We start from the raw sequence: 25,721 nt of genomic DNA, 5'->3' as shown, positions 1-25,721 counted from the left end.
GTACAATTAAGGCTCCACCAAGTATCATGGACATCAAGTTAGACATCGCGCTGCTGTCAAAGATTCCGTTTCGATTACGTTAATAAATTATAATTTAGCGCATAATACACGAATTAAACATTGAGAAAATTATTTATTACCATAAACACATATCTTTGATTACACGTTTGACATGAAAAATATATATAACATGTTAAGTCTTGAAGTCAGTACCACATTTCTATTTTTTGTTTGTTTGCACATAAATTAATCGATATATTAAAAACAAAACACATTAATACATATAGCATTCTTTAAAAATGTAATGAGTAATGACGTATACATAAATCAAATTCTCATATATATATATATATATATGCTTACCACAAATCTATATTCATATATATATTTTTATATGTATCAAATTTCCAATCAAAGATGATGGAAGACTAAGAAAATTTATAATATATGATATATTTTTAAGGCTAATAAGCGTAAGTTGAGATTTCTCCCTGTTAGTTCTCTTATCACATAAAAAAGTACATATGTAAAGCACATATGAATTTGAGTTGGGTCTAGACCAAACAAATGCAAATGTAAACGATCACGAATAAATATCAGCAAGCATCAGTAGAAGAGCATTATTTAATAGATTTTTAATAAAAAAATTAGTTTTTGAAAAATTATTATAAAAACTTTGTAAAAAATAATTTGGTATAAAAAGATAAAAATATTAAATAATTAACTCTTCGCGTTCGTTCGCTGATAATCATTTGATCTGGACCCAGCTTTTACATGTTTGTGTGTGCGCTACATGTTTAGTCCAGTCATCGTACAGACTTTCATAAAATATTTTATATAAAACTTTAAATCTTTACAGTTAAAAGTTAAGGATCCCAAGTCCGCTCACAACAATGTTAAGCAGGATAAGTTAATGTGTTAGAGCTAAAGCGTATCGTTATCTCATCGTATCATGGTGTTCCGCGAACAGTACTGGAGTACGCTGGAAGTATAACTTCTTCCTCGGGCAAATGCAGGTAACGTCGACTTAAATTGATGACAACCATGATGCAACATAGAAGCAAAGGGCCAAAGATTGCCCCCTCTACGCCTAAACAGAAGATTCCACCTGCTATGGATAGGCCTGTCAGATAAGGATGTCCACCGCTGAAAAAAAATTATATGTGTATGCAAAAATATTGTGATTGAGAAACTTATTGAAACATGTACTACGAAGCAACCTTACCCTTTGATTTCCTTATAGAATTCCGTCACCACTATGTTACACGGGAGAAAATGGAAAAGGAAGAAAGGAATAGCGATCATTGATCCCCGGGTGAACCAGAGTTCTATCGTGGCCGGAATGCAGGCAAAGTACGCGTCTAAGAAAGGAACTGCGCCCAGCATAGTCGCGAGGGCCGATGGTAAGTAGACAATCTTCACTTGGAATAAATTGTGTATGAACCACGTCCACATGCCGAAGAAGGAGGCGAGCTTGAAGGTCGCCGCAAACACTCCGATTACCGCCTCTTGTAACGCTATGGCGAATCTGGAAAAAGTCAACATTATGTCTTGCATACTTGCATTTTCGCACATAATTGTATTATTTAAAAATAAATATTAACTCTATACTATCATACGAAGATTAACTTACCCTTCATGTGTCGCGCTTGTGAGAAATAAAGATAAATATTTATATATAAATTTCAAGATTCTCGCATGCATATATACATAGAAATAAAAAGCATACAGTTAAATTCAAGATATCGGATGTATTTATACCTGTGACAGCTAATGGGACTAAACATCGTTGTCAATTCGATGGGTTTGTAAGTTTTACCGCTGGAACTGAGCAAATAAAATAGAGTTGTAAAGAAGACGACCTAAAATAGAAAATTCTTATATTTTCTCGTATCTTTTCTTTTTACAATAAAGCTTCATAGAACATGTTATGCGTACCGTGCTGAGCACAAAATTAAATACAGCCGATCCACTCATGAGTACGATATAAAATAGCTCTGTAAAAATTGTCAGTATCACAGACACGTTGCCCTTAACGATGCTCCAGATAGAATCAAGCACTGACATCAAAATGCCAATATTTTCCTTGGCGAAATTCTGCATGCTTGTCATGTTGAAGAGATCTGAAAGAGAAAGAGATTTCATATGGGCATTTTCAGTTGTTGTATCATATAAGATTGTCCATATTATTCACACATAATATAAAGATTAATTCTATATAATAAAAATAAGATTTAAAATAATGAATCATTCATAAATTTTTTGAGACAGAATCACTCACGGAGGGGCATTTTCCCGAAGCTTTCCTTGAAATTCTCCCAAGCGGAATATGCAGATACAGAATCTACAATAGGACCTACGAAATTTGAATCCGCATTAGACATCATCCACGCCTGGTAGAGACGATCCCAAAGCTCCAAGACTTTCTTCTCCATTTGCTCCGCCTTGGACGGTTCCAGATCTTTTACGAGACCTCGAATCTGAATGAAGAAATGAATCTGTAGCGTGTGCAAAATAGAAAAATTAAAAAAAGTTAAGTATTAAATCTTACTCCTTCCGATATAGCGGTTCGTCCATAAGTGTAAGCATTATCTAAAACGCTGTTAACAGATTCCTCCCATTTCTCTGGGACCCAGTCGATATCAGGATTGTTCATCAGGGAAGAATTCAATATTTCACCCGTTACTTGAACGAGATGCAAACCTTCCGCGTAAACCTATAGACAGAATTAATGGTACAGGATATGGACCGTACAGATCAATGAATGTACGAGTATTTCGTCTACCTGTATCGTTATGAAAATAGATGCGCAAGTGGTGAAAATGATTAGCCCGAGTATCACAGAAGTAGTCGCTACCGCGTTGACGGACGCCTTCAGAACATTCCTCAGTTTCTCGTCCACGATAATGCTTACTTTATAGAGACCTCTGATATTGGAGGGTACGAGAGCTTGATGTCGTTCCAGGCACCACGACTTGATCCCTTGTATCGTCGAGTCACAGTGTCTGCGTATCATTTCCCAAAAGCCGAAGTAACCACTCAGCTGCTTGACGACGTAATACACCAGAGGGATCACCAGGATGTGGCAGATCCATCTGTGCTTCCAAAGAAGCATACCGACGCACGCGTACATCGCCCCGTACATGTATTTATCGGTATCGACTTCATCATCTTGCATATCTAGAGACATTCGTAATTCGGCCTTTATTTTGCTGAGCAAATAACGATCGCGTAATGTCTTTACAGAATGTACATTACACGCAGATCGTGGTTTACGCGCGGGAGACAGGCCAGCATCCGCATCCAGGGACATCGACTTTACGCCGAATTTCGACGCGCTGGGGATCCTTTCGATTCCCGACGCTGGCCTCCTCGTCTCTTCCCCGGAACGACGAAACGACGAGATGTCCGAGATGCTCTCTTCCTCTGGAATCAAATCGTTCATTCGTACCTCATCGCTCTTCGATGAAGACGATATCTCTTCCTGCGGACTCGGTAATAAATTATTCGTTAGGGCAAAACGAGCGGCCTCCGAGAACGTCAAGTGCCTACCGTTCAACTCTTGACTCTCCATAATCAATACCACTTCGTAAATAAATCCGATCGCGCATAGGATTTGCAGAGCAGTGAAGACCAAGACTCGATAAGCTCCTGCCATACTCGAGAGATACATGGTGACGATGAACCACATTACAAATGACATGTAGCGAAAATGGCTAGAGTTTGATGGAGTCCAGTAAATGTACAATATTGCTAGATATCCGATAAGTATTGTTGAAACCTGTAAGATAAAATTCAATTGAGAGGATTCAGATGTTTCTGTCAAGCTGAATTAACATTACAGCGTACATATAATACAAGATGAGAGAAGCTTAACGCAACTTACCGTAAAGATGTTGCATGTCAGGATGAAGAATCCGGAGATGGTGGTGAACACCTGAAACATCCTCCAGGCGAGGCACGTCATAACGTTAGGAGTGTAATGATATACACCTATGGTCCCTAACGCCAGCGAAATTGCCCCGACGATATATTTGATACGTATCCATAAAAAGGAGCCCAGGTTCTCAGAAATATTATCGAATATGTGTATGGGTAGTAGACTGACGTTGACGATCAGCGGGGACCGGGAGGCTTCCATCTTGGCGAACCAGGACTGCACCGTCGTGGCCAACGAGTACTTGAAGGGGAATAGAACGGAACCGCATAGCAGGGCCCAGATCAGAGGTTTGACGAAGGGGCTGAGTATGATGTACAGACCATAGCCGGCTGCCGAGACCAGGCAGAGAAAGAAGAGCGCTACGGCGTTGTAGATTCCCTGTTTCAAGGCTTTTTCGTGACCCGCACTGAAGCCCGACAGCATGTTAAAGAGGTTATCCATCGGCGAGCGAACGCTATCCATGATTATAGCTAATCATGCGCAATAATAAACAAAATATATGCTTGACGTTCTTCCAAGTATGCTTTTTACGTCGTATCCGATGCGTCGTCGTGAATACGAACGATGAAAAAATGCATTTCGAGCGAGAAAGTAGAAAGAAACGGCGAATGACGCGTATCTTTTGCTCACTGACAGCGATCAGCTGATTGCAGCTGACGCGACTCACGTTGCGGCACAATATACATTCATATATACATTTGAAAGTGTCAAAGTGGGTCAAAGAAGGTTGTGAGAAAAGATGAAATGAAAAAATAAAAAACTCGATTTCATTGAAATTTAAAAGAAAAACTGTCTACTTTCTTTCTTTTTCTTAAAAAAATAAAATAAAATTCCGCCGCAATTAAATCTCGCATGTATAATAAAAGTTTTACTTTATTTTTCGTCAATCCCCTGACACAACCAAGACACAAAATATATTTCTTTTAAAAACTTTTTGTTTATTATCAATATAAAATTATGTTTCTCTCTCTTTCTCATGTCTATTTGATTTATTGCATACGTAACATCATCTCTGAAAAAATGTTTCCTTTTTTAATATTCAATCATTATTTCTAATAAGTTTCTAAATTTCCATCGTTTTTTTATTTGTTCAAAGGAAATTTGATTTATTCGCCAATCTCTAAAAACAAATTTTCCGAAAGATAAGCTATATGTGAAGAACATTGTATATCAAATTTTTTATTTATTCTTTTATAGAATTACTTATATAATTCTTTCTCATTATAGTATTGTTAACAAACGAACGACTCTTCGTTAAAAAACATGCTACCCTATATATCTCTGATGGGACATATATGAACAGATGTTTCATTTTAAAATGAAGAAACTTTTATTATATTATATCGCTCGAAAAACTATACATCTTAATGATAATGAATAGATAAATGAGAATAAGTGTAGACACATGCCGAAGGTACAAACCCTGACAGAACGATCTCGCGAAGCAGAGAGTTTCGCGGCCGAGATGGACAGAATGACCGAAAAAAGTAAAAAAAAAAAAAAAAAATCGCAAAATGCGCTTAAAAATTTTTACACAGTTATTTGAAAACTTTTTCTTCATCGCGAGCGCCTTTTATTTTCAAACATACACCGTATATAAATTGTTGCCGACAGCATATCATTTTCGAGAGCATCAAAAGTCAACGAGAGCGCAAATATATGCTATAATATTATCGCGTTTTAATGTTGAAATCTGTAATATTTGTGTATGTAAATACTCTTCTTCCCCTATCGCTTTTTTTTCTCGTTAAAATTTTATATATATATAAAATGTATACACACATACGCGCGATACGTCATTAATGGGATGAATAATTTTTTGGCTGCAGAATTAAAAAATCAGCTGTTTGAGATGGATCGTACATGTACACTGCATACATATAAAATATTAATAATTAATATTAATATTTTCACACTTAAAGGGTGCATTCATTAACCCTTTCGCTACGTACGACATATACATACGGTGGCGGAAAATCACTATATATGTATGCAGAAATCCAGAAGCAAAAGTATTACCCGATACTATTGCACGATTTTTTTTATCAAAGCGCATCGCAGCGAAAGGGATAAACAAATATTCGCAGAACTGTGAAAATCCTGCACGTCATACATGCTTAACGCGTCGATGTGATAACGCATTAATTAAAGTTAATTATTAATTATTTTATATCGACTCTTTTATTTTACAAAGAATTAATTAAATATATAATTCGTTAAATCTAATCGCAATTAAAGTTCGTCAATTTTAAATGCGAGTTTTAGATACACTTTCCACAGTATTTCTGTCTTGCTTATTATCTCATCTTTTCTCTCTCGCAAATATACCAGCAAATATTTTATATAAACATAGGAAACACACGCGTATATGAAGAAATGTATAATTAAAAAAACAATTAAAATTATTTTTTTATTATACTTTCATGCCACAATTAAAGTTCATAATATACGAGTTTATAAATGATAAAATGCTTAGTCGATTTTTTAGAGAGAGAGAAAAAAAGAGACGTAAAGAGAGAAAGAGAGAGCCGATATTTCTTCCGTTCTTTTCATTTTCGTTACGAGTACATCAAATGTAGCGACATTTAAGATAATATACACTGCATCAAGCGGACACTTGCTTATCGTTCGGCGTGCGCGAGTTTATCAAATGCGTATGGTTTTTTTTCCGGATTCGGCAACATATATATAGAATCGCTTGCGGGACATTTAGAGAACGAGAGCGTTAATATTAATGCGGAAAAAGTTTGCTGTTGAACAGTCGATCGGCATGTCTGTACACGCGCATCTTCTCTGTGAGCTCCATCTTCGAAAGGTTCCTGATCCGTCATTGCAGTTATATATTAGAAGCGATAAATTATATATAAATTTTTTTCTTGCGCTATATATATATATATATATGTTATAATCCAACGTAATATAACTGCAATGAGAAGTAGCAGGATTTTTAATTGGACGCGATATGCTATCTTAGTACCATATTATATCCGATCTAAGCTCGACAAAAGCGTCATGTGTTGAAAAAAATGACTTCATCTGATCTTCAATTGGGAATAAATATGTTGGCTCGAATGTTCAGCTTGTTGAAAATGTTTCACGACGTGGTTTTATTCATTCGTGATCAGTCGTGATGTGAGATGTCTCTGTGGATTTGATGCGAGAGAGCCGGCCGATGATTGTAGAAAAATTGTTTGTCGTTTGCAACATGACGTTTGTAAAACGATTGTTAGATGGAAAAAGTGTAAATAAGCGTCGCGAAAAATTGCAGTTTGGGTTCGATCCATCATTGAGTTCACATAATCGACGTATTGTCATAAAAAACACATATATATATATATATATATATATATATATATATATATATATGAATATATATTAAAGAACTTCATCAAATCTTACGTCAATCCATTAAGAACTTGAATTTCTAACGCTCCGTGCAAATTAAAATTTCTTCATGTAATATAGATACATTGAGTTAAAATTAGCATTTATGTGTCAATAAATTCTCTCTTTTACCTCTCTTTCCTAGCGATGTACCTAATCGATATTGCGCACAAACAAACCATCAATTTCTTCTTACGTTCTTCGAAAATAAAATAGTTGTCTCGGAAAATTGAGAAACGACAGTTTAACAAATTCTTATCCAAAATTGACAAATATTATTAATGGAATAATAAGAAATCTCTTTTGACACACGTAACAAATTAGTAGGATAATGGCACTCCAGAAAACAAATATCTGAAATGAAAGAGCTTTACTTTTATTTTCAATATTCTTTTTCAAAATCAATATTTTCTGAGACTCACGCTTCATCATGTGTCAAAAATGAACAAATAAACGCACATGCTCCATAAATGATAGCATAAGAGAAATTTCTGCTAATTATCGAACGTACTGTGTTTTATCTGTTTACTTTAACACACAATTTTTTATTTAACTTTAAAAACCCTGTGATTCCTTTCATACATAAGCATAGCGCGAAATTATCGAAATAATTTGCGACGTTAATAAAATTTTCAAAGATAGCGAGATTTAGAGAAATTAATTTTATCCCTCGTATTTAATTGCGTTCTTTTCTGATGGTAATACTGGATGGTGTACGTTATATTGCACGTTAGAGTGCTCGTATCAAGTTTTTTGCCAAGAGACAAGTTAATCTACCTCACAGCACTAATGAACGCGATTTCAGATGAAAAAATGATACAGAGTCCAGATGTATACGGCGATACGCGATCTCCCGAATTTCATATATTTGAACTTAACGTAACTTAAGTCACAAAAATAATGAAAATATCTTATTCTCCTATATTTGGAAAGTAAATCGCAGTCGAACATACATACATACGATACATATTATGAACTAAGATATATCCGATTTTCAAAGGAGCGCAAACACACCGTAAACTCTATCGGCGCGAAAGATCACACGCGACATTTACACATCATAGAACCGATCATTATGTGTCCTCTTATTGTGTAGCAGTGTTGCTTTCAGCATCTGCCTACGTCGCACGTCGCGATAAATTATTTTAATTATTCTTGTTTTGCACTTGCACGATTGTTTGTAGATCGACAATGGTCTTCTCCAGCATCTCGAGCCACGAGACGTTGGTCAACGAGCAGCGCAACTGATTTGTACAACTGTTGGCGGTGGTAACCAGACAGGGCGGCGAGACGGCGCCGCTGCTGGCGATAGTCTCCGCTTGAGCGTTGCCCGATTTGTGCCTGGCAGTGGCGGCCTTATCGTCCCCGGAATCGGAAGACATCGTATCGTTCACCGTGTCCGCCTTGTCCATCTCCGCCTCGGAGATATTGTTCTCCATGTCGATATCGTTGATAGGTGCGCACACAAGTTCCTTGTCGACCGGTTCACTGTCGCCGCACAACCTACGCCGTTTGGAAGGCGATTCCACTTCCGACGACGAACGGCTCTCCTTCACCGTAATAGTCCGTGTTCGCGACAGCAGAGTCTCTAAACCCGGCAGCAGGCTGGAGGATGGTTTCAGTCTTGTGCTACTGCTGTAGACGAGAGCCAGGGCGCGCAGGTCCCCGGTCAACCTGTGCGCCGACGCTTCAACGTCCACCGCCTCCACCATTGCCGTCAACGAGCTGACAAGATTATCGATGAGCAAGCACGTTTGCTCGGTCAACACGTGACTGGCCAGTTTCGGAAAGAAGGTCTTGAGAAAAGCGTGTATCGCTGGAACTCCTAACGACGATCTCTCGTCCAACAGCACAGCGTCCACGTAATCTACCGTATAGGAAGAACACAGAAGAGATGCTATATGCTTTCTGTCTATGTGCGTAGCGGCGTGAACGTCCAACCACAACCTAGGGAACAAAGCCAAGTGCAAAGGTACACCTGCGAACAATAAGATAAATTAAAATTCACGCTATTCTTGCGTCGCGCATCGATCGTACGCCATTAACTCACCTTCGAATCCAAGCATAGCGCTCAAATTCACTAACGCGTCCGTCATACAATCGTTATTTATCGCCAATCTACACATGACATCTATTAGTTCGTGATAAGGTAAGTAAAACTCAAGCAGAGCGCTATCGTATTCAGGATCCACCCCTTTCGACGCCTCCAGCTGAGAATGAGGCACCGCCATTTGTACCATCGGCCTGGCGGGTCTAGTAGGTATCTTCCCGGGTGGGGTAGATCTTCGCGGAAGGTACGGCCCGGGCGGGACTGCGGCGTGGGATTCCTGAAGAGCTGCGTGGCAGTGCGAAAGTAATGGCGCTAGGATCAGTATTGCTTCGGCAGGAACGAGCATGACGAGCTCCTTTAAAAGATCTATAGCCAGGTTTCTCATGTCCGGCGGATTGTACGTGTTTAGTAACGTCGCCAGCTTGCGGAGTATATCGGGCCACTCTTTACAATTGGCGAGAATATTTCTAGCATCCGGTCCGTCTCTCGCAGTACGAACGCATCGCACAAGTTCGACGATGATGGCGATCAGTTCGGCCAGGTCGCCGGCGACGTGGCAAGCCGTCGCCTCGTGATACATTATGTGTAGCATGTGAAACGCTTCGAGAGCCATACTTAAGCCACCGTTGTAAACAACGTACAAACGATCGTCGTCCGATTCGATGAGAATTCTAAAAAAAAAAATCAATATCTAAATATATCTCATTCTGATTCATACGATTCAACGTTCTCGTAGATTAAGATAGTTATTATTATAATGATACCGAAAAGCAGAGATGAGAGTTGCCCAGCATGAACGACCATCGAGTCCTTGTAAATAAGAGGACAATGTGCCTCTTCGGAACGATGCGATCTCCGCCTCTTCTTGTTCAGTTTGATCAGGATGTCTCGCTACTAACAACTGCATCAATTTAAATAATTCGTCCACCGCCTATATACAGAAAAAAAATTATGTTTAAAGAGATTTGGAACAAAATGTTATTCAAATAACAAGCTAGATAAAAATTGGCTTACAGTTGAATATTGAGTAGGATGAGGAGTGATGTTTTTGAATGCCCACTGAATATTCTGATGCGCAGCTAATTGTCTTGTAAAAGTGCGCGACTGCTGGCAGCAAAGCCGCAAAAGGCCGTAATATGCAGGTAACATAACTCTGTTAAATAGCACGACATCCTGGTCTTCGTGATCAGCTCTGCAATGAATAAACCGCAATAAGAAATGCAAATTATAGACAAAAAGAGAATAAAAATTCTTGCGTTGAATAATATCAATTCTTTGCATTTGATTACAGTCATTGAAATAATATACAAACTGAATATCCCACATGTGCACTTATACATCATATTTTTGTTTAAACGATATAACTTTTTAAATAGACAAAATTGCTGTATAGTATGTGAACAAATGGATTTAAGAAACAAAAAAGAATGTGTGTAATACTTACAATATATAATTAAATGCAATATTCTTAGTTATGTGCGGATTGTGGAGTATCATAGCGATATTCTCTGGACAATCGGAACAGACGTGATACCAGAACAAAAGTACCGCTTGCTTGTTATGATGCACCGGAATGCTCGGTTCCGATAGCTTCGGATGGAAAAGCGTCCACAAATCGTTAAGATACTGCCCGAACTGAAATGAAGCAATCGTATAAATCAGATTTACTTATATCAGATCTTTCCTGTTTCACAAAAAGACTGCTAGAATTTTACTCACCATTAATTTTTCGGTTTTAGAGACTACGCAGTATGTGAGCAATGCAAAGTAGGCAGTGAGTTTCATTGTACCGTGAGTTTGTATGTCGATGTAATGTCGCGCGGGTTGCAATAATCTCAAGAGCGCCGTATATATCTGATGAAGTATCAGAGTAGCTTCCGGTGATAGTTGAAGCTCTCTGGACGAACTGCAACCTAGATTAAGCCGATGAGCGGTACGATAGCCTTGTCTAAAGTGTGTAGACGGTACCAACGACACCAGTAGAAAAGCGGCGGCCGAACGGACCCTCTGATTGGAGTGCTCGAGAAGGAAGTGCTGTAGCCAGGTGTCAAGTCCTTGCAGCACCCAGGCGTGCGCCAATTTGCTCCTCGTAACCGCTAGAGCCAACCACTCGAGCGCGCCGTGAGGAGCTACTCTCGCCGCTTCCCAGACCCTACCTAAGATCAGCTGGGTCATGCAAGGCAATCCGCTTAGTCCCGAGCTTTCCGTTAGAAGCGTCAACAGTTTGAAGAAAGGCTGACATACGTCGGTGTGCTTCATTATCGCCTGGAATATCATCGTGACGACGTGTATCGCCAGTCTGTCGTTCCAACGGCATAACGACTGAATCAAGTTCCTGGTTTGAGTAAGATTAATGACATCTCGTGTCTGTTGATAGAGAAAGGGGAAGCCTTTGCCACCTGCCACGGCACTCAGATCTGCCGGCGACAAGGCTAATCTATGATCCTGTCCTCTACTGCGCTCGACCAAGTACGCAATCAGCATAATCATCTTATCTAACGAAGCAGGTCGGAGCTTTTCCGAAGGCACCGTCACAATCTCCTCCTCTTCTTCCTCCTCGCTAACCGCGTCGACGAACTCGTGCGTCTTATGTCCGAGATAAAAGTTTACCATCGTGGAGATGGCTTGCACCCTGATGAGAAAAACAGCCTCGTCATCACCCATCTTGCTGAACTCGTACAAGAAGCTGAAGTACTCGGTGAGATGTTTGAGATGCTGCTTGGCGTGTTCCATGAGTGATAATAACATTCTAACGAATCGCGTGACGCAGGATCGCGTGCCGACAGTGCTGACGTCGTTCTCCTCGTCGCAGAGAAGATACAGAGGCACCTGAGTAGCGCGCAATCGTTGAATCACATGAATACATAGCCGTTGAAACATCTGCCTGACCATCTGATTAGGACACTTGACTAGAATCTGAATAGGCCACCACGAGTCGCCGGCCATCCGCTCGAGGAATCTCGCGCACGCGCCCGCCGAGCCGTTGAATTGTTTCGTCAGCAGTTCCACCCATTGCACCATCGTCGGCTTCTCCTTGGCGTGTATGAATGTTTCCATAAAGAAGGACGTCGACAGTTCCGCGGACATCTCCGTTATATCCGGTTGTACGGACAACAGCGTCTGCGGTATGTAGCCGCATATCTGCCACATAAATCCAAAGTACGTGTGCTCGAATATATTCTTATCCTGTAAAAAGTGCATGTTGTCTTGCCAGATCCAGTCCTCGAGCTCCTTGTTAAGTTCCAGCGGCGGCAGTTTGTTCGCATTATTGCGTACCAATGAAGATGACGGTCGTCCGGCATTATTATCAGCATTATTATCGACGGTGGGACTCGACACGGTGGCCTCCTCTTCCTTCGTTTGTTCGCCGGGATCCGCACACCATTCGTAGAACAACATATACGCCGAGTTGGTCTTCTCGAAGCTAAAGTCCATGAACTTGTCCGTCACCGAATCGTACGTCTTGCTGGTCATCTCGCCGCCGAAGCACTCGGCCGCGATCTGATTCGGATCGAACGGCTTGACTTCAGCGTCATTAAACAAGAACCACTTGTCTTTGTTAGGAGACGTACGATCCCTGATGAAACTGTAATAATGCCCACCGTCCGCTGTTCCCGTGTGAACAGTCACGCCGATCAAATCGTACTGATAATGTTCCATTTCTTCCTCTTGTACCTCCTCCTCCACGTCGTCCACCAATAACGGTCTCGAGTGTCCGTCGTTTTCCGATTTTCTCTTCTCGGGCGATACCGCTTTCTTCTCGTCCTGATAATGCTGCGGCATGAGCTTCTTCTCGACGTAACCGGACATATCCAGTCTAAGAGGAAAACTGAAATGCGTGTTGACTTTTTCTTTCAACATGGTACCCATGTTAAAGGTGTAGCGCATCGTGTTGAAACACAATATATGAGGCAGTTTCTTGAAACATGCTCGTTTTTCAGCGCGAGCCTTCTTGCCACACTGCGAGCAAGTGTACATATTGTCACCTTCCAACGTATCCTTGACCGTGACCTCGTCCAAGCTCTCATAGAGATTTCTCATATCCGCTACTTGGCAGCGAACGGTATAGAATTCTTCCAAGGTCCTGCTGACATGCTCGCAATCGAGCGAGACAACATTATTGGATATCACACCGCAGAACAGCGTCTTCACCAAGTTCTTTAGGTCGGACGTCATCTCCTCTAACTTCGAAACGAGATCGATGAAAAATTCGGCCATATCTTTCTGCTCGCCCGTGTTCAGCGGCTCGTGATTCATCGTGTACACGCGACAGAAACTCCTCGGATTATACGCTTTTCTCTCGGACTCCAATAGGTACGCAAACATTCTCTGCAATTCTCGCAAAGTTAGCTGATGCTTATTAGCACGGCTGCAATCGGCGCCCAGGATGGAGACGCGCGCTTGCGGCATCATGTATAGATGTTGCATGCAACTGGCCATGTAACACGTCGCGCCAAGATTCGTCAAGCCTACGTAGCCGCAATCGGAACGTCCGTCCTCGTGAGGCCAGTAATCCCACGGATACGGAGAATGCGGTCCGGGACGGTGCTGGGCGAGCAGCTTCTCGTGCAGTATCCTGTAATTATCGGGCGCCGATTTCACCAGTTCGACTAGAAGATCGAAAGCAGCCGATCTGGACGCTTGGCTTTTACACTTGGGCACATGCTTGCTCCGTGGACTCGGCAAGGCGAACAGGAAGTCAAATACCTGATCCAACAAATTCTGCCCGATCTTTCCTTGCTTGCAGGGAGGGTTATGCGTCATAATGTTACACGTGAGATTAATCAATCCAACCAAAGCGTCGTCTTCCACCGTGTTATGCCGCGTCTCCAGGTGTTCCCGATTGAGCACGGAATCGATCACCCGGATGGCCAACGCTTCGAGATCGATAGTCGTGCCAGAGGTCTCGTCCGCCGTACTCTCTCGAATCGCTTCGTCCGGTAGAGAATCCACCAGACGACATACCAACCAGAAGTAGTCTTTACAAGCTGGTCCATAGGGCTCCTTTCCTTCGTCCAGAACTGAATGTAGATGCAGCGGCAAATCTGGTTTGCGGTGAGAGGGTTGCATAGCTTCGGCAATCACCAGATGTTCCAGCAGAGTGTTCAACATGGGTACTATCAATCCTGGCATCTGCTCCGAGTTGTCGTCTTCCGCACCGGTGCTGCCTAAACATAATTTGTACAGAGCCGTACATACCTCGCGTCTTACCGCCGGCTCGGGATCCTCTAGTATCAGTCTGCGCAGCCATGTTTTCCCAAACGGCTCGGACGATGAAAACAGGTACTGTCGTACCGCCGGATCGCTGTGCACCCAACAAACCAACAGTGCCATGGCGTAATGTATCACTTGCGATCGGCCGAAGAGTCCGGTCTTGTAATGATTCGGATCAAGCGGTAACGAGGCGTCGTTCAGGATGCTCGTTATCCTTGGCATTACTGTGTCGACATTCATCATTCTCAGCATCGCCTCGCTCAACTTGGGCACCAACAATGGCTTGTCTGCTTTGTTGCGTTTCTTCTCCTCTTTTACGACGCCGAGATGACAAAGTTGCTTCAATAAACTGGCAAGACAATCCTGCTGCCATTCGCTACCGTCTCCCTGCTCCAGACAACCTGACATAAAAATATCGAAAAGATGTCGGAGTCCACCGTGTTGCACAAACAGAGTGGACCAAGCTACGTCTTTCTCCTTATCATCCTGATTGTCGTCCGCGTCTCCGCCACCTTGATACGCCGACGTAGCCGTCGATGAAGCGGTGGAATTACTCGATGAAGGTTGATTCGTTGTACCTCGTCGACTCAAAGACTCGACTATGTAAAGAGAGTACATCAACTTCTGCGGACTCGCCGGATCGAGTAATTCCTGGAGGGATGTCTCGCCGAGTTTCTGGAAACCTCGTAACAAAGTCGGGCTCGTCGGTAACAGAGTGAGCGTGTCCCAAACCCTCCTCGAGAGTACTTGAGCCTTCGTATGAGGTATCTCTTGTCCACCCTTTACGGTCGTTCTCATAGCGCTGAGTGTCCTCATGAGCGTAAACAGTTGTTCAAAGTACTGCGGTCGAAGTAACAGTAAGGTCGGCAACGATTCTCTAGGAGGAGGCGGTAACAACGAGGGCGAATCCATGTCCCGTTTGCTGCAACGACCACCGCCGCCGTTACCTCTACTGGCACCAGGTGAAATAAATACCAATTGTCCATCTTTAAAGCCCATTTCTTGCAGAGTCTTCTCGTCAAAGTCGATAGTTAATTCTTGCCCCTGAGTGATCATTCGGATAGGACCATCGGTGAGCAACGATCCTAAAACGGAGCCGCCATTCTGGGTGGCATTCGCGGAAGCCGCGGACTTTTCTTGCGTATTCTGTGTGTCGTCCCACCATTTGGCCACCTCAGCTCGTAAATCCGCCACGTAATCGGTATTAAGGAGAGTAAAACTCGTTTTCTCGGGTATACCAGCAGGCTGCACGAAGATTCTCAATTGTTGGCCCTTCTCGGATGTGTTCATAGCTACGTAGCATTGACTGGCAACGCCTCTGCCTTCCAGCACCCAGCGGCGTAAGTGATAGGCGTAGCGTTTTCGAAAGGCTTCCAAATGCGTCCTCAGCAAAAGCAGGGCGCGTTGTATACAGCGTAAACTGGCCTCTTCATTACTCTCGAGGTCGGCACTAGCCGCCGCGAGATGCGTCATGCACTGCGAAACGAATTCCGCCTCTTGCGTTAGCTGTCGTGACATGTAGTAGCCGTTGAGATACTGTATAGCTGCCATGCTGACGTCAGTACTCTTCGCTTTCAAAGCAATCCGCCACAAAAAGTCCATACCCACTGAATCCACGTCTCTCAACGGTCTATCCAAGTGCGCCGCGGCCAGGCGCGCCAAATTACACAACTGCTGAAACAGACTTAGGCCCGTCATACTGATGGTTTCCGGTGGTAGGCTCGGTAATTTGCGCATGCACAAATGTTTCAACGTGTCCATCCCTAAAGCGTGCTGCTCCGTAGATTTTGCTTGACTGAGCAACCAGCTGAAAAGCTCGTCGGCACAGATCGGATCTTGTGATAAGCATTGCCATAATATATCCACTTGTTCCAGACTCAAGCGAAAGCAATCGGGCGAACCTAAGGGCGAGAAGATCGACGATAGAAATTGTAGCCTGACTTGAATTTCCGTTTGATGCGAATACAAATTGCTCTTCGGTCCCGTGTTGGTGTACGTCTTCAAATTATTGAAGAAATGTTTCATCATGCCGCGCTCACGATCGGCCCAGGTCGTAATCGTGTGCGCGTCCATCGCACCGAACTGCTGAAAACTCGCGAGCAGCTTTGGCAATAATCTTAGAGATACGACCACGGAACGATTAGTCGCCAAGTTCTCTAAGCAGCCCTCTATGAATTTCATCGGGATCAAACGATCGACGTTGAAGCACAAAAGATTGCACAGCGCCTTCTCCGCCTCCAAGGCCAAGCCTTCACCTAGCTGACCAATCTTGTCATCCTGAAGAAGGTCCCACAGCAATGTGTTACCTGGCTTACAAACTGTATCCAGATTAAATTGCGAGTTCAATCTCGTGGCTGTTTGTCGAGCAGCTCGCACTTGCGGCGGTTGACAGACCGATCTTCTAATCGTCATGGTCGAATGCGAATGATGAGGATGATAAGCTTGCATTTGGATAGCGGTTAAATGACGCGCCGCCAACTGGGCCAATTCTTCCTCGCAACCGCTCTCTTCGCCATCAAAGTCGGCCATGTTCTTTTCGCTCTTGTTCGATATTCTACTACTGTACGAGCCTTCTTCGTCGGAAAGCATTTCGTCCAAACCCGAAGGCAAGAACGTGGGACCGGTGGCGTGCACTAATCCAGCGAGCTCGGATATCACCGCACTGGGACCATCCGCGGCAGCCAGCACACCCGCTACATCGCTATCGTCCTCGTCGTGCGAACTGTCCGCCGAATCGGCCGCTCGGTCTACATTGTATCCCACTATAGACATGTATTTATTCTTATTGGCGCGTCTCAACAGCGCCGCCGTCGTTGGAACTTGCTGATCGTTTGGGTCCAAAGCCATCGCTTGTTGCTTAACGCGATCCAACGCATCGACGCTCTTTGGTTCATCCAAGGAGGCTAAAGCGCCTACGTCTAGACTACTGTTCAGTACATCTTCCGTTCTGCTTTTCGCGTCTGCGAGCAAATCTTTCGATTTCACATTATCATCTTGACTGACGATATCTTCTAGCGTTTTCTCAACGGCACTCAAAGAGCGTTTTTGCGGTCTTTTTCGCTTGCGCAGGATCTTTCGCTTTTTCATCTCGTGTACAAACATTTCCTCTGTATTAGATTTCTCCGTGTCCGCTTCAGCGTCCGATCCGCTCTGCTTGCTCTTTATCTCCTCGCGGATAGCACTCGATGAATCCTTGGTTAATTCTCTATTGCAATCAAATTTCTCAGAATTCAAGTCTTCGATTTCATTGAGACTCGATTCGATGGTGCTGGTCGTCAAATTTTTTCCTTTATAATGTCCTGCAAATATACAACAGATGTATGAACATTATTAAACTTATTAATCTAAGAAGTTGCGTGCAAATGCGAAAAAGAAAGAAGGAAGAGAAAGAAGTCGAGACCGAAGGAGTATGAGGAGAAAGAATATCAAAGAGACAAAGCGAAGAAGAAAATATCTGTTTGCGATGTTGACTTTAGATATATGTTGATTTTGTGATTTCAATTTTAATTTTAACTTTGATTTTATTTTATTTTTCTATTTCAGTTTATTTTATTTTTATTTAATTTCAATTTTAATCAATTTTGACTTCATTTATGACATAGACATTGATTTTAGATTTTAAATTTAAAACATTTTTAATTTTTAAGTTCTATTTTAAGTTTAATTTAAATTTGGGTCCTAATTTTTATTTGATTCAATTTATTTTAATTTAAACTAATTAACTTCAATGTTAATTTCAATTATAATTTTAATCTTTATCGAAATTAGTGGACGTAGATTCGTTTTTGTTATGTTATATTATAAGTCCCTGATTAGAATTTAGTCTAAAGTTTTATTCTGGAGTCTAGGAGCTAAATTTAAATGTAATCTGTTTGTTTTTAATTTTAATTTAGACTCAAATATCTGATATAGTTTATTCCAAGTGTTTATGCTTACAATTAGTGCTATTTTATGGTATTTTATTTTATTTTGATTGTCAGCGTGATTATATATTATATATTGTAATTAAATCCGAAGTTGTTTTTTGATAAATTCAATTATAGTTAGGAGTTGAATCGATAACTGATAATTTAGTATGTAAGATGCTATATTTAATTTATATTTGGTTTTATTTTGATTTATATTTAATTTTAATATAATTAATATAATTCAATATAGTCAATTATGTAACGAACTATTAAGACACAAAGTGAAAACAAATGTAATATTGGAAGTCATCTAAAGCCGTAAGGCAAGGATTAAATAAACTAACTAACTAAAAAGTTGCGTACAAATATATAATAGATCTGTAAACAATATTAAACTATTTAATCTAAAAAGTTACGTACCTTCACCATCGCTGCTATCTGCCCTTGCTTGTTTTCTAGGCGACGGTCCATCGGACAATGTTGGACTAGGCTCCTCCTCGTCGTCTTCCGGACTACTACCGTCCATGCCGCTCGGATCGCTGCTGCTACTTCCGCCAACTCCACTAGTGCTCCTCAAAATCTCTCTATTCTTCATCACTAAACCCCTAGGATAAGCCGAACGACCGGACGTCCAGATAAACTTGATCAAAGCAGATGCTAAGAACAAACTTTGCTCCGTGTGATCCTTAGGTTCTAGTTTGCCTAGTAAAGAGTACAGATGAAGTACGGGAGTAGGAGCCAGATGTTTAACCAAAGGTGCCAACAGATCGTAAACCGGACGGCCGCAGTGCTTCAGCTGGGCGGCTTGCCACATGGTGTCCATGTCCGAGGACGTAATTCTACCTTCCATAGCTAGGAAGCTTAATATAATGTGACTCTGCTTAATAACCTCTACGTGTAAGTTTGGTCCGAATATATGAGCTATGATGTTGTTCTCGGTCAACCAAGCGGCAAGCGCGTGACCCACTTGCTCGACCTCGGCAATAGTCTCGCTGTTGCAGAGCTCATTAGAAGCGGTGATATGAGCGTTTATCTGGGCTACACCAGCCAGCCTCATAGTCAGAGTTGTACTAGTAAAGTATTTAAATGCCAAGTCGAGCCCATCGCGATCGAAACTCGGTAATACGGCGTCTATTGGATCTTTCACCGCGCTCCACATAAAATCTAAAAAAAAAATGCATAAAAATTATTGCGGTTTAAATAGAAATATATTTGCGAATGCAAATCGTGTGAACTTGTGTTTCTTTTAACTTCATAACAATTACCTGCCATTGTCCTAACAGCCGGAGTACGCAACTCCTTGTCCCCTAAACGGCACATGTACTTCATAACTCGACTGCGCAATGGTATAAATAGTTGGATGACGCTACCGTAGTTCAACCAAAGTTTGAGATTACAAATAACTGCAACCATAGAATGCGCAAGGCTAACGGGCAGTGTGCTTTCCATATCGAAACAAGCGGACATCAAATTAAAGCCTCCTTGATGGCAAAATATAGATACAGCACGGATCAAAGGCGCCGGTACTTCGGGATCGTGTGGTTCGCAATAGCCGCCTTCGTCCTATCGATTATAAAATGATTCAATGTATGTAATCGATAACAATGCAATCTGCAAACGTAAATCGTACAAGTCTTACCTTGACGGGAGCTAAAGGATTGATTACACCGCCGTGCTTCATAGCGATATAGAGAGGAAAGTTTAATAAAAAAATTTTTGAGAGTAGATGAAACAATCTTTCCCTATCCTGCTGCGACCATATCTGTTTCGTCTGTGCTTCCACTTGTGCGTGCTCCGCGTTGTCGCCGGACTTTCGTTTACTATTTTTCTCTTCTTCTTCTTTTCCTTCTTTAACAGTCTCCTTAGCGACATCTTCATTTTGCTGTATAACTTGTAACTGTTGTAACGTACAGAGTACGATACTCTGAGTTAGCCTTATAAATCGATCAAAATTTTTAATCTCGCGATAACAGCACATACATTGTCTGGAAAAAAAGAAAGAATCACAATATAGTCATATTTTTGTAGCTAAATATAATCAATTATAAAATTAAATCCTTCCATTGCAAGAAATCACTATAGTGACTCGTCAAAAAACATTCACTGTTTATGCAGAGACATTATAATAATTCATTGTTCATTAAATGAATTTCGATAATTGATTTGCGTGATAAATTAAGTATCAATCATTTCTACATATGAAAAATAATTGTACTCTTAAATTAAAAGTTTCATTGCATCGTAAAGCAATAGCAGTTTTCATTCGGTCTTCGTAATAAAAATTAATATAAATAGAGAGAAAGACGAAAAAAAAAGACCCAATGAATGAACATACCTTTGCACCCATTGATTAACATAATGCAACGTCGTGTCAACGTCCGTTATGCATAACGTCGCCAAAGCATCTTGTTCCTTCGACGAACGTTCGTCATCTAAAAAGAATAATACGTATAAAGGTTAGAAATTTAATTAATATAAATTCAAAGTACCACAATTATAAGAAATTTTCTTTCTTTACTGTACAATCTTTTATCTCTCTCTCGCGCGATATAAACTTACAAACTTTCCTAAAATCCCGAATGTGTTTTTACATTAATAAAGATATTCCGTTTCCCGAATATATTGAAAATAAATGTCTTCAGTATATATATGAACGATTTCAACAATACAAACTCGGAGTTGTCGAGTAAAAGAACGGAAGGAACGTGTCGTTGAAAAAATCGTAACACTTGGTACGAAAATTCGTGTGATTTTAGAGAGGGATGAAAACCTGGTTACGACGAAGAGAAGAAACGTATACAAAAGTTGATAATAAATAGAAAAGTTTATACATGTGCTAAAGAATCGCGCGATGTACTCGATGTTCTCGTCTTTCGTCGAACGACAACGGGGTTAAGGTTATAAGACGCTACTCTTCGCATATTCGTATCTCGTCCTCGAGAAAAATAAGAATTCGCGCGCTCGAACGTTCTCGACACCGGGCTATCGACGACGATATTACGGGGGAAGACGTTTCCCCTCGGGGAGAGGATCTCTCGCGGATGAATCGGCTCGATAAGAGCGCGACGATAGGTTAAGAATCGGGAACGGAAACGCGCTACTGTATACACAATATATACTCGCACACTTACAGGAAAGCAGAAGATCGTGAAAGTCGACGCACACATCGCACATGGTGGTTCTTTCAGCCTAGCGGGAGGCTCTCGGTCACGTCAAGTTCATCACTCGGGCTCGTCGCCGACGCACGTTTCGCCACAACGGCGACGGTATTGTTAAACATCCCCCGTGTGCGCTCGAATGTCCCCGACGAGCACCACCATATTGCTTTTGTGCGGCAAGGCTGCGCGTTCCGCTCGCCGCTCACTTCACACTTTAGGCGCCGCCGTCGTATACATTCACGGTCAGAGTCGGCGTCTTCGTGGGTCCGAGGGGGGAAGGAGGAAGAAAATCGGACGCGATCGTCGATCGCGCGAAACGTCCGACTCGAGGAAGGAACGGCGGACGATCGGCCGTAACGCGCCGCACTCGATCTAGGCTAATTAATCCGACGTACCGTCCAGGCGATTGTCATTGTGACAGAACACAGCTGATCGCCGCCATGTTGAATATCGCGGTGCGCGTCGCGATTTAAAAATCCGTTTATAGTATACACTTTCCCGGAAGCGGATCGCGATATTTGCATCGCGGAATCGAACGAGAAATGCAGCTGTATATCGTATCGTTCTTGGCAATACAATATTTTATCTGCATATGTCAATTGTAAATTACATTGTATACGCTATAGGCATTTTTGTTTACAAATTCGATACGATAATGAATAAGTCCGTTATGTTTAAAAAAAATCGTCAATTTATTTCTCTCCGCGAAATCTTTTTATATATTTGTATATAAAAATAACCTCACATCTCCGCGGATCGAGCTAGATGAACGCGAGAAAGATTCACGTTCCTATATTAGAGCATCTCTTGACAGATGTCCGCGACAGCTGATTCCTTCTCCGATCCCTTTCTCGAGCTGCTTTCGGATCAACTTTCAGCCGTCAGGGCTGCACATACGTTCGATTTCGCTCGACGCCGTTCGACTTCCGTTCCTTCCGCACCGTAATAATACGACGATTGTGGAATATTAGAGGAAAGCCGGGTGAATTCGAGGATACCGAGTATCCCGGCGAAAACGAGGTGACAAAATAACAATAACGACAGCACTAATAATAATAACAAGAATAACAGTAATATAATCAATCCTCGTCGAGGGGGCGACGAGGTGCACTCAATAGGTGCGCTCCTGAACCTGGACGTCGCTCGGAGCGCGCTCGGTGTGTCTGTGACGGAGTCTGCGATAAACAAACTCGGGGAGAGATCTCGGACAGGAGAGGAAAGCGCGAATACGCAAGTATATCTCTTTTGGATATATATACACGTTCGCTCTCACGCGGCTAGACGCGATCTGTCAACTCCGATACCTGGGGGACGGACGCGAGGCGCTGTGCGTGCGTGGGTGCGCGCAGGCCGAGACCTGGGGCAGCGAGAGAGATGGGCAGCACGGACAAGGCCGTGATCACGGGGTTCATATGCAGGCTCTGCAGCAAGATGAACCGCTTCGTGATACACATCTACGGGGAGGAGGGCGAGAGGATGAAGCTCGCGGAGAAGATCAACACTTACCTGCCGATCACGGTAATTTATTCACTCGAATTCATTCGATGGAAATCGATTTCCATCTCTCGCGCGATTCTTCTCCGCCGATGGGGATGACTTCTTGCACACTTCTGCAGGAAGGGTCTTTCGTTTCCTCTCTGACACACTTACTCCTATCTGTTTTCTTGCGAAACATATTTCACATGTTTCTAGAAGGAAGGAGAGAAGCATTGACCGTCTATTTTCTAAAATAATGCATCGCATCATCTTTCCCATGTTTGCAAATTATTGTATTGGTTTATTTTTCATTTACGTGACTCGACACCTGAGAGAACGCATTACAATAAAGCACTTTTCTTTTTGCATGCACATTTTGCAGGTTAATATGAATGATCCGCTGCCAAAGACTGCGTGTTTACATTGCATCGAACGATTAGAGGCTCATCACGAATTAATGGAACAGATCATGTTTACCAGACAGAAATTAGACCCTGACAATAAAGCGGCAGCAGTAGCATCTTCCTCTGCGACAACCGTAGATGCAGCACCGACGTCTAGCCCACCTCCTTGTTGACATGTGCAATGGAAAATAGTATGCCCTATCGCTCAATGCGCCATTCGCCAAGATTAAATGATTCCTGTATAATTTCTCATTTCATTTAAGCTAATAGTTCAATGACTGACAATGAAATGTGTAAAGAAAAGGACACTGACGGTGAGGTAAAAATTAATGTCAAATTATTACACTTCCTACATAATATAATATTTTGTATACTTACTTCGGCAGCGAGTATTCTTTCATGAGTATTAAAAAGGTTTGAAAAATTGTTTAACGCCAATGTCCATTTTTGTCTTGTGATGGAATGAGATATCACAAATATCGAGAAATCTTCAATGGGTGACATGCACAAAAAGTATATATGCTCCTTTACATAGTATTCTATAAACAGAGCATTCATTTAAGTAAGAGACAAGTTCTCACAGTGCAAAGTCTCGCATTGAATCTTTTCTCATTAATCTATGGTCAATAATGGGCAAACTAATTTGTAAGAAAGTGATACTTTAAATGCGAAATATATTCTGGGCGAGCGCAATAATATTGAAATAATCGAATATGTATATATTTATATTAGAGATGTATTGAATATCTCCCAAGTATCTCTCAGTAGCTGGAAGTTTTATACAGATTTTGCACAGGAATATATATGTATATATTTCTTGCGAGCAGGGACAAATAACAATCAAGACGTATTAAATAAAACATAATTAGCTTTTACTTTTTAATTATTAAAAAAAAATTCCCAACTTTTAAGATTGAAGGATATGATGCTATGTGTTGATAAAAGAACTAGATGTAAAATTCAAGTTATAAAGTAGCAAAGGACAGAAACAGTGTTTATAAAAACTTATGAACAAGAGAAGTAAAGCTATAAATACGCAAGTTAAAATTGAATTAAATTCTTATAACAATATGTAAAAAATTAATTTAAATTTTATATTTGTGATTATGTACTTTAGTCTTTCTTTATTTTCAGAATATTGTATATACTTTTCAATGTGTGGAATAATATGTCACTTTACTTACATATGGAATCATGATTTATTTGGGCACTCTTTCTTGTGCTACTGTAGATACTCAATATCCAGTATCATGATTTATTTGGGCACTCTTTCTTGTGCTACTGTAGATACTCAATATCCAGTACATCTCTTAGGGCCACTTTGACCAAATTCTGATTAATTTAATTGTTGATTAACTTATAAAATAAACAATAGCAAAATTTCTATTGTAAAATTTCTATTGTATAATTATATTAGAAATTTTGATGTTGGTTATCCTACTATTAATTAACAATTAAATTGGAGTTTTGTCACAAATAGTCCCAAGTCATATATATACATATATATATTATTTTATAAAAAAATCTTACAATATATACTTTCTTTAGAAAATATTTTATATTCTTTAATTTTTTTAAAAGATATTATCGTATTTTCAACGCATCAATTCTACTGTGGTGTACAAAAAAAAGATTGATATATGTATATATATATATATATATATATATATATATATAACAATCTCTATATATCTCGGCGATATTATATATTGTATAATGTAGAAATTTCTTATATAGCCGTAGAACATTAGAGCGTAAAATTAAAATATGAAAATTAACTTATAATGCATATATTTTTAGTTATTGATTTGTATTAATGAAATTTTCTGTTACTCGCTAATGTTGACACAGAACAAGTGATAGAAAAGATATTGTATATTATGTATGTGCGTGTCATTGATGGTGCATTATGTTGTATAATCGAAAAAACAGTCTTACATTATTTTCTAATACAAATAAGTGCAAAGTACAATAATCTGAATATTTGTATATTATATTGAAAGAAAGTAGGTTTTGCATAAGTTTTACACAGATTTTAATTATCTATCCATCTTTGTTTGTAAGCCACACTGTAATAAATATGTATATCAGATTTTAAGTACAAAATTTGTGCAAAATTATTTTTTTTTTTTTTCTTATTCTATCTTTTAATATGTTTTAATATATTCACAGAACTTATATATAAAT

At 40.8% G+C, this 25,721-nt stretch overlaps 3 protein-coding genes across 7 annotated transcripts; 1 reads left to right on the top strand and 2 right to left on the bottom strand.

Moving 5' to 3' along the window:
- Positions 1-49: 49 nt before the first annotated feature.
- Positions 50-4,603, bottom strand: LOC145941669 (transmembrane protein 245). Of its 4 annotated transcripts, none has more exons than XM_083047897.1 (10): positions 3,887-4,603; positions 3,259-3,781; positions 2,786-3,180; positions 2,552-2,716; positions 2,282-2,480; positions 1,939-2,123; positions 1,762-1,862; positions 1,634-1,648; positions 1,226-1,528; positions 50-1,146 (listed from the first exon to the last, which is right to left on the bottom strand). In XM_083047897.1, exons 1-10 carry the CDS (start codon positions 4,400-4,402, stop codon positions 951-953), a joined length of 2,598 nt encoding a protein of 865 aa, XP_082904023.1. In that variant the 5' UTR covers positions 4,403-4,603; the 3' UTR covers positions 50-950. The 4 variants fall into 4 exon arrangements, with proteins under 4 accessions (XP_082904023.1, XP_082904024.1, XP_082904020.1 ...); XM_083047898.1 differs by having other exon boundaries at positions 2,786-3,426; positions 3,553-3,781; XM_083047894.1 differs by having other exon boundaries at positions 2,786-3,781.
- Positions 4,604-7,679: 3,076 nt separating this feature from the next.
- Puf (ubiquitinyl hydrolase 1 puf) lies at positions 7,680-22,032 on the bottom strand. 2 transcript variants are annotated; one of them, XM_083047873.1, is made up of 11 exons: positions 21,628-22,032; positions 20,832-20,928; positions 20,136-20,481; positions 19,762-20,059; positions 18,917-19,660; positions 11,094-17,887; positions 10,819-11,009; positions 10,389-10,566; positions 10,139-10,305; positions 9,375-10,045; positions 7,680-9,302 (listed from the first exon to the last, which is right to left on the bottom strand). In XM_083047873.1, exons 1-11 carry the CDS (start codon positions 21,668-21,670, stop codon positions 8,470-8,472), a joined length of 10,362 nt encoding a protein of 3,453 aa, XP_082903999.1. In that variant the 5' UTR covers positions 21,671-22,032; the 3' UTR covers positions 7,680-8,469. The 2 variants fall into 2 exon arrangements, with proteins under 2 accessions (XP_082903999.1, XP_082904001.1); XM_083047875.1 differs by lacking the exon at positions 21,628-22,032 and adding an exon at positions 21,328-21,566.
- A 48-nt stretch (positions 22,033-22,080) lies between these two features.
- LOC145941728 (uncharacterized) lies at positions 22,081-25,601 on the top strand. The gene is made up of 2 exons (XM_083048000.1): positions 22,081-23,172; positions 23,513-25,601. Exons 1-2 carry the CDS (start codon positions 23,029-23,031, stop codon positions 23,705-23,707), a joined length of 339 nt encoding a protein of 112 aa, XP_082904126.1. The 5' UTR covers positions 22,081-23,028; the 3' UTR covers positions 23,708-25,601.
- The last annotated feature ends 120 nt before the right edge of the window (positions 25,602-25,721 follow it).

The sequence above is a fragment of the Prenolepis imparis genome, unplaced genomic scaffold, assembly GCF_030444845.1.
Source record: "Prenolepis imparis isolate NDT839.2.m4 unplaced genomic scaffold, iyPreImpa1.0 SCAF_10, whole genome shotgun sequence".
Classification (NCBI taxonomy): Eukaryota; Metazoa; Arthropoda; class Insecta; order Hymenoptera; family Formicidae; genus Prenolepis; species Prenolepis imparis.
Note: the sequence above shows the minus strand (reverse complement) of the source record. Positions and strands in the feature narration are given on the sequence as shown.

What these genes read in the sequence shown, in the direction of transcription:
- LOC145941669 (XM_083047894.1), bottom strand. Translation starts at nt 4,402, where the DNA reads ATGGATAGCGTTCGCTCGCCGATGGATAACCTCTTTAACATGCTGTCG. An exon ending in CTATTTTCATAACGATACAG is followed by an intron (nt 2,717 to 2,785) that starts GTAGACGAAATA and finishes TTCTGTCTATAG; the next exon opens with GTTTACGCGGAAGGTTTGCA. An exon ending in GAACCGCTATATCGGAAGGA is followed by an intron (nt 2,481 to 2,551) that starts GTAAGATTTAAT and finishes TTCTTCATTCAG; the next exon opens with ATTCGAGGTCTCGTAAAAGA.
- Puf (XM_083047873.1), bottom strand. Translation starts at nt 21,670, where the DNA reads ATGTGCGATGTGTGCGTCGACTTTCACGATCTTCTGCTTTCCT. An exon ending in ATCCTACTCAATATTCAACT is followed by an intron (nt 10,306 to 10,388) that starts GTAAGCCAATTT and finishes TTCTGTATATAG; the next exon opens with GCGGTGGACGAATTATTTAA. An exon ending in ACTCTCATCTCTGCTTTTCG is followed by an intron (nt 10,046 to 10,138) that starts GTATCATTATAA and finishes TTTTTTTTTTAG; the next exon opens with AATTCTCATCGAATCGGACG.
- LOC145941728 (XM_083048000.1), top strand. Translation starts at nt 23,029, where the DNA reads ATGGGCAGCACGGACAAGGCCGTGATCACGGGGTTCATATGCAGGCTC. An exon ending in ACACTTACCTGCCGATCACG is followed by an intron (nt 23,173 to 23,512) that starts GTAATTTATTCA and finishes CACATTTTGCAG; the next exon opens with GTTAATATGAATGATCCGCT.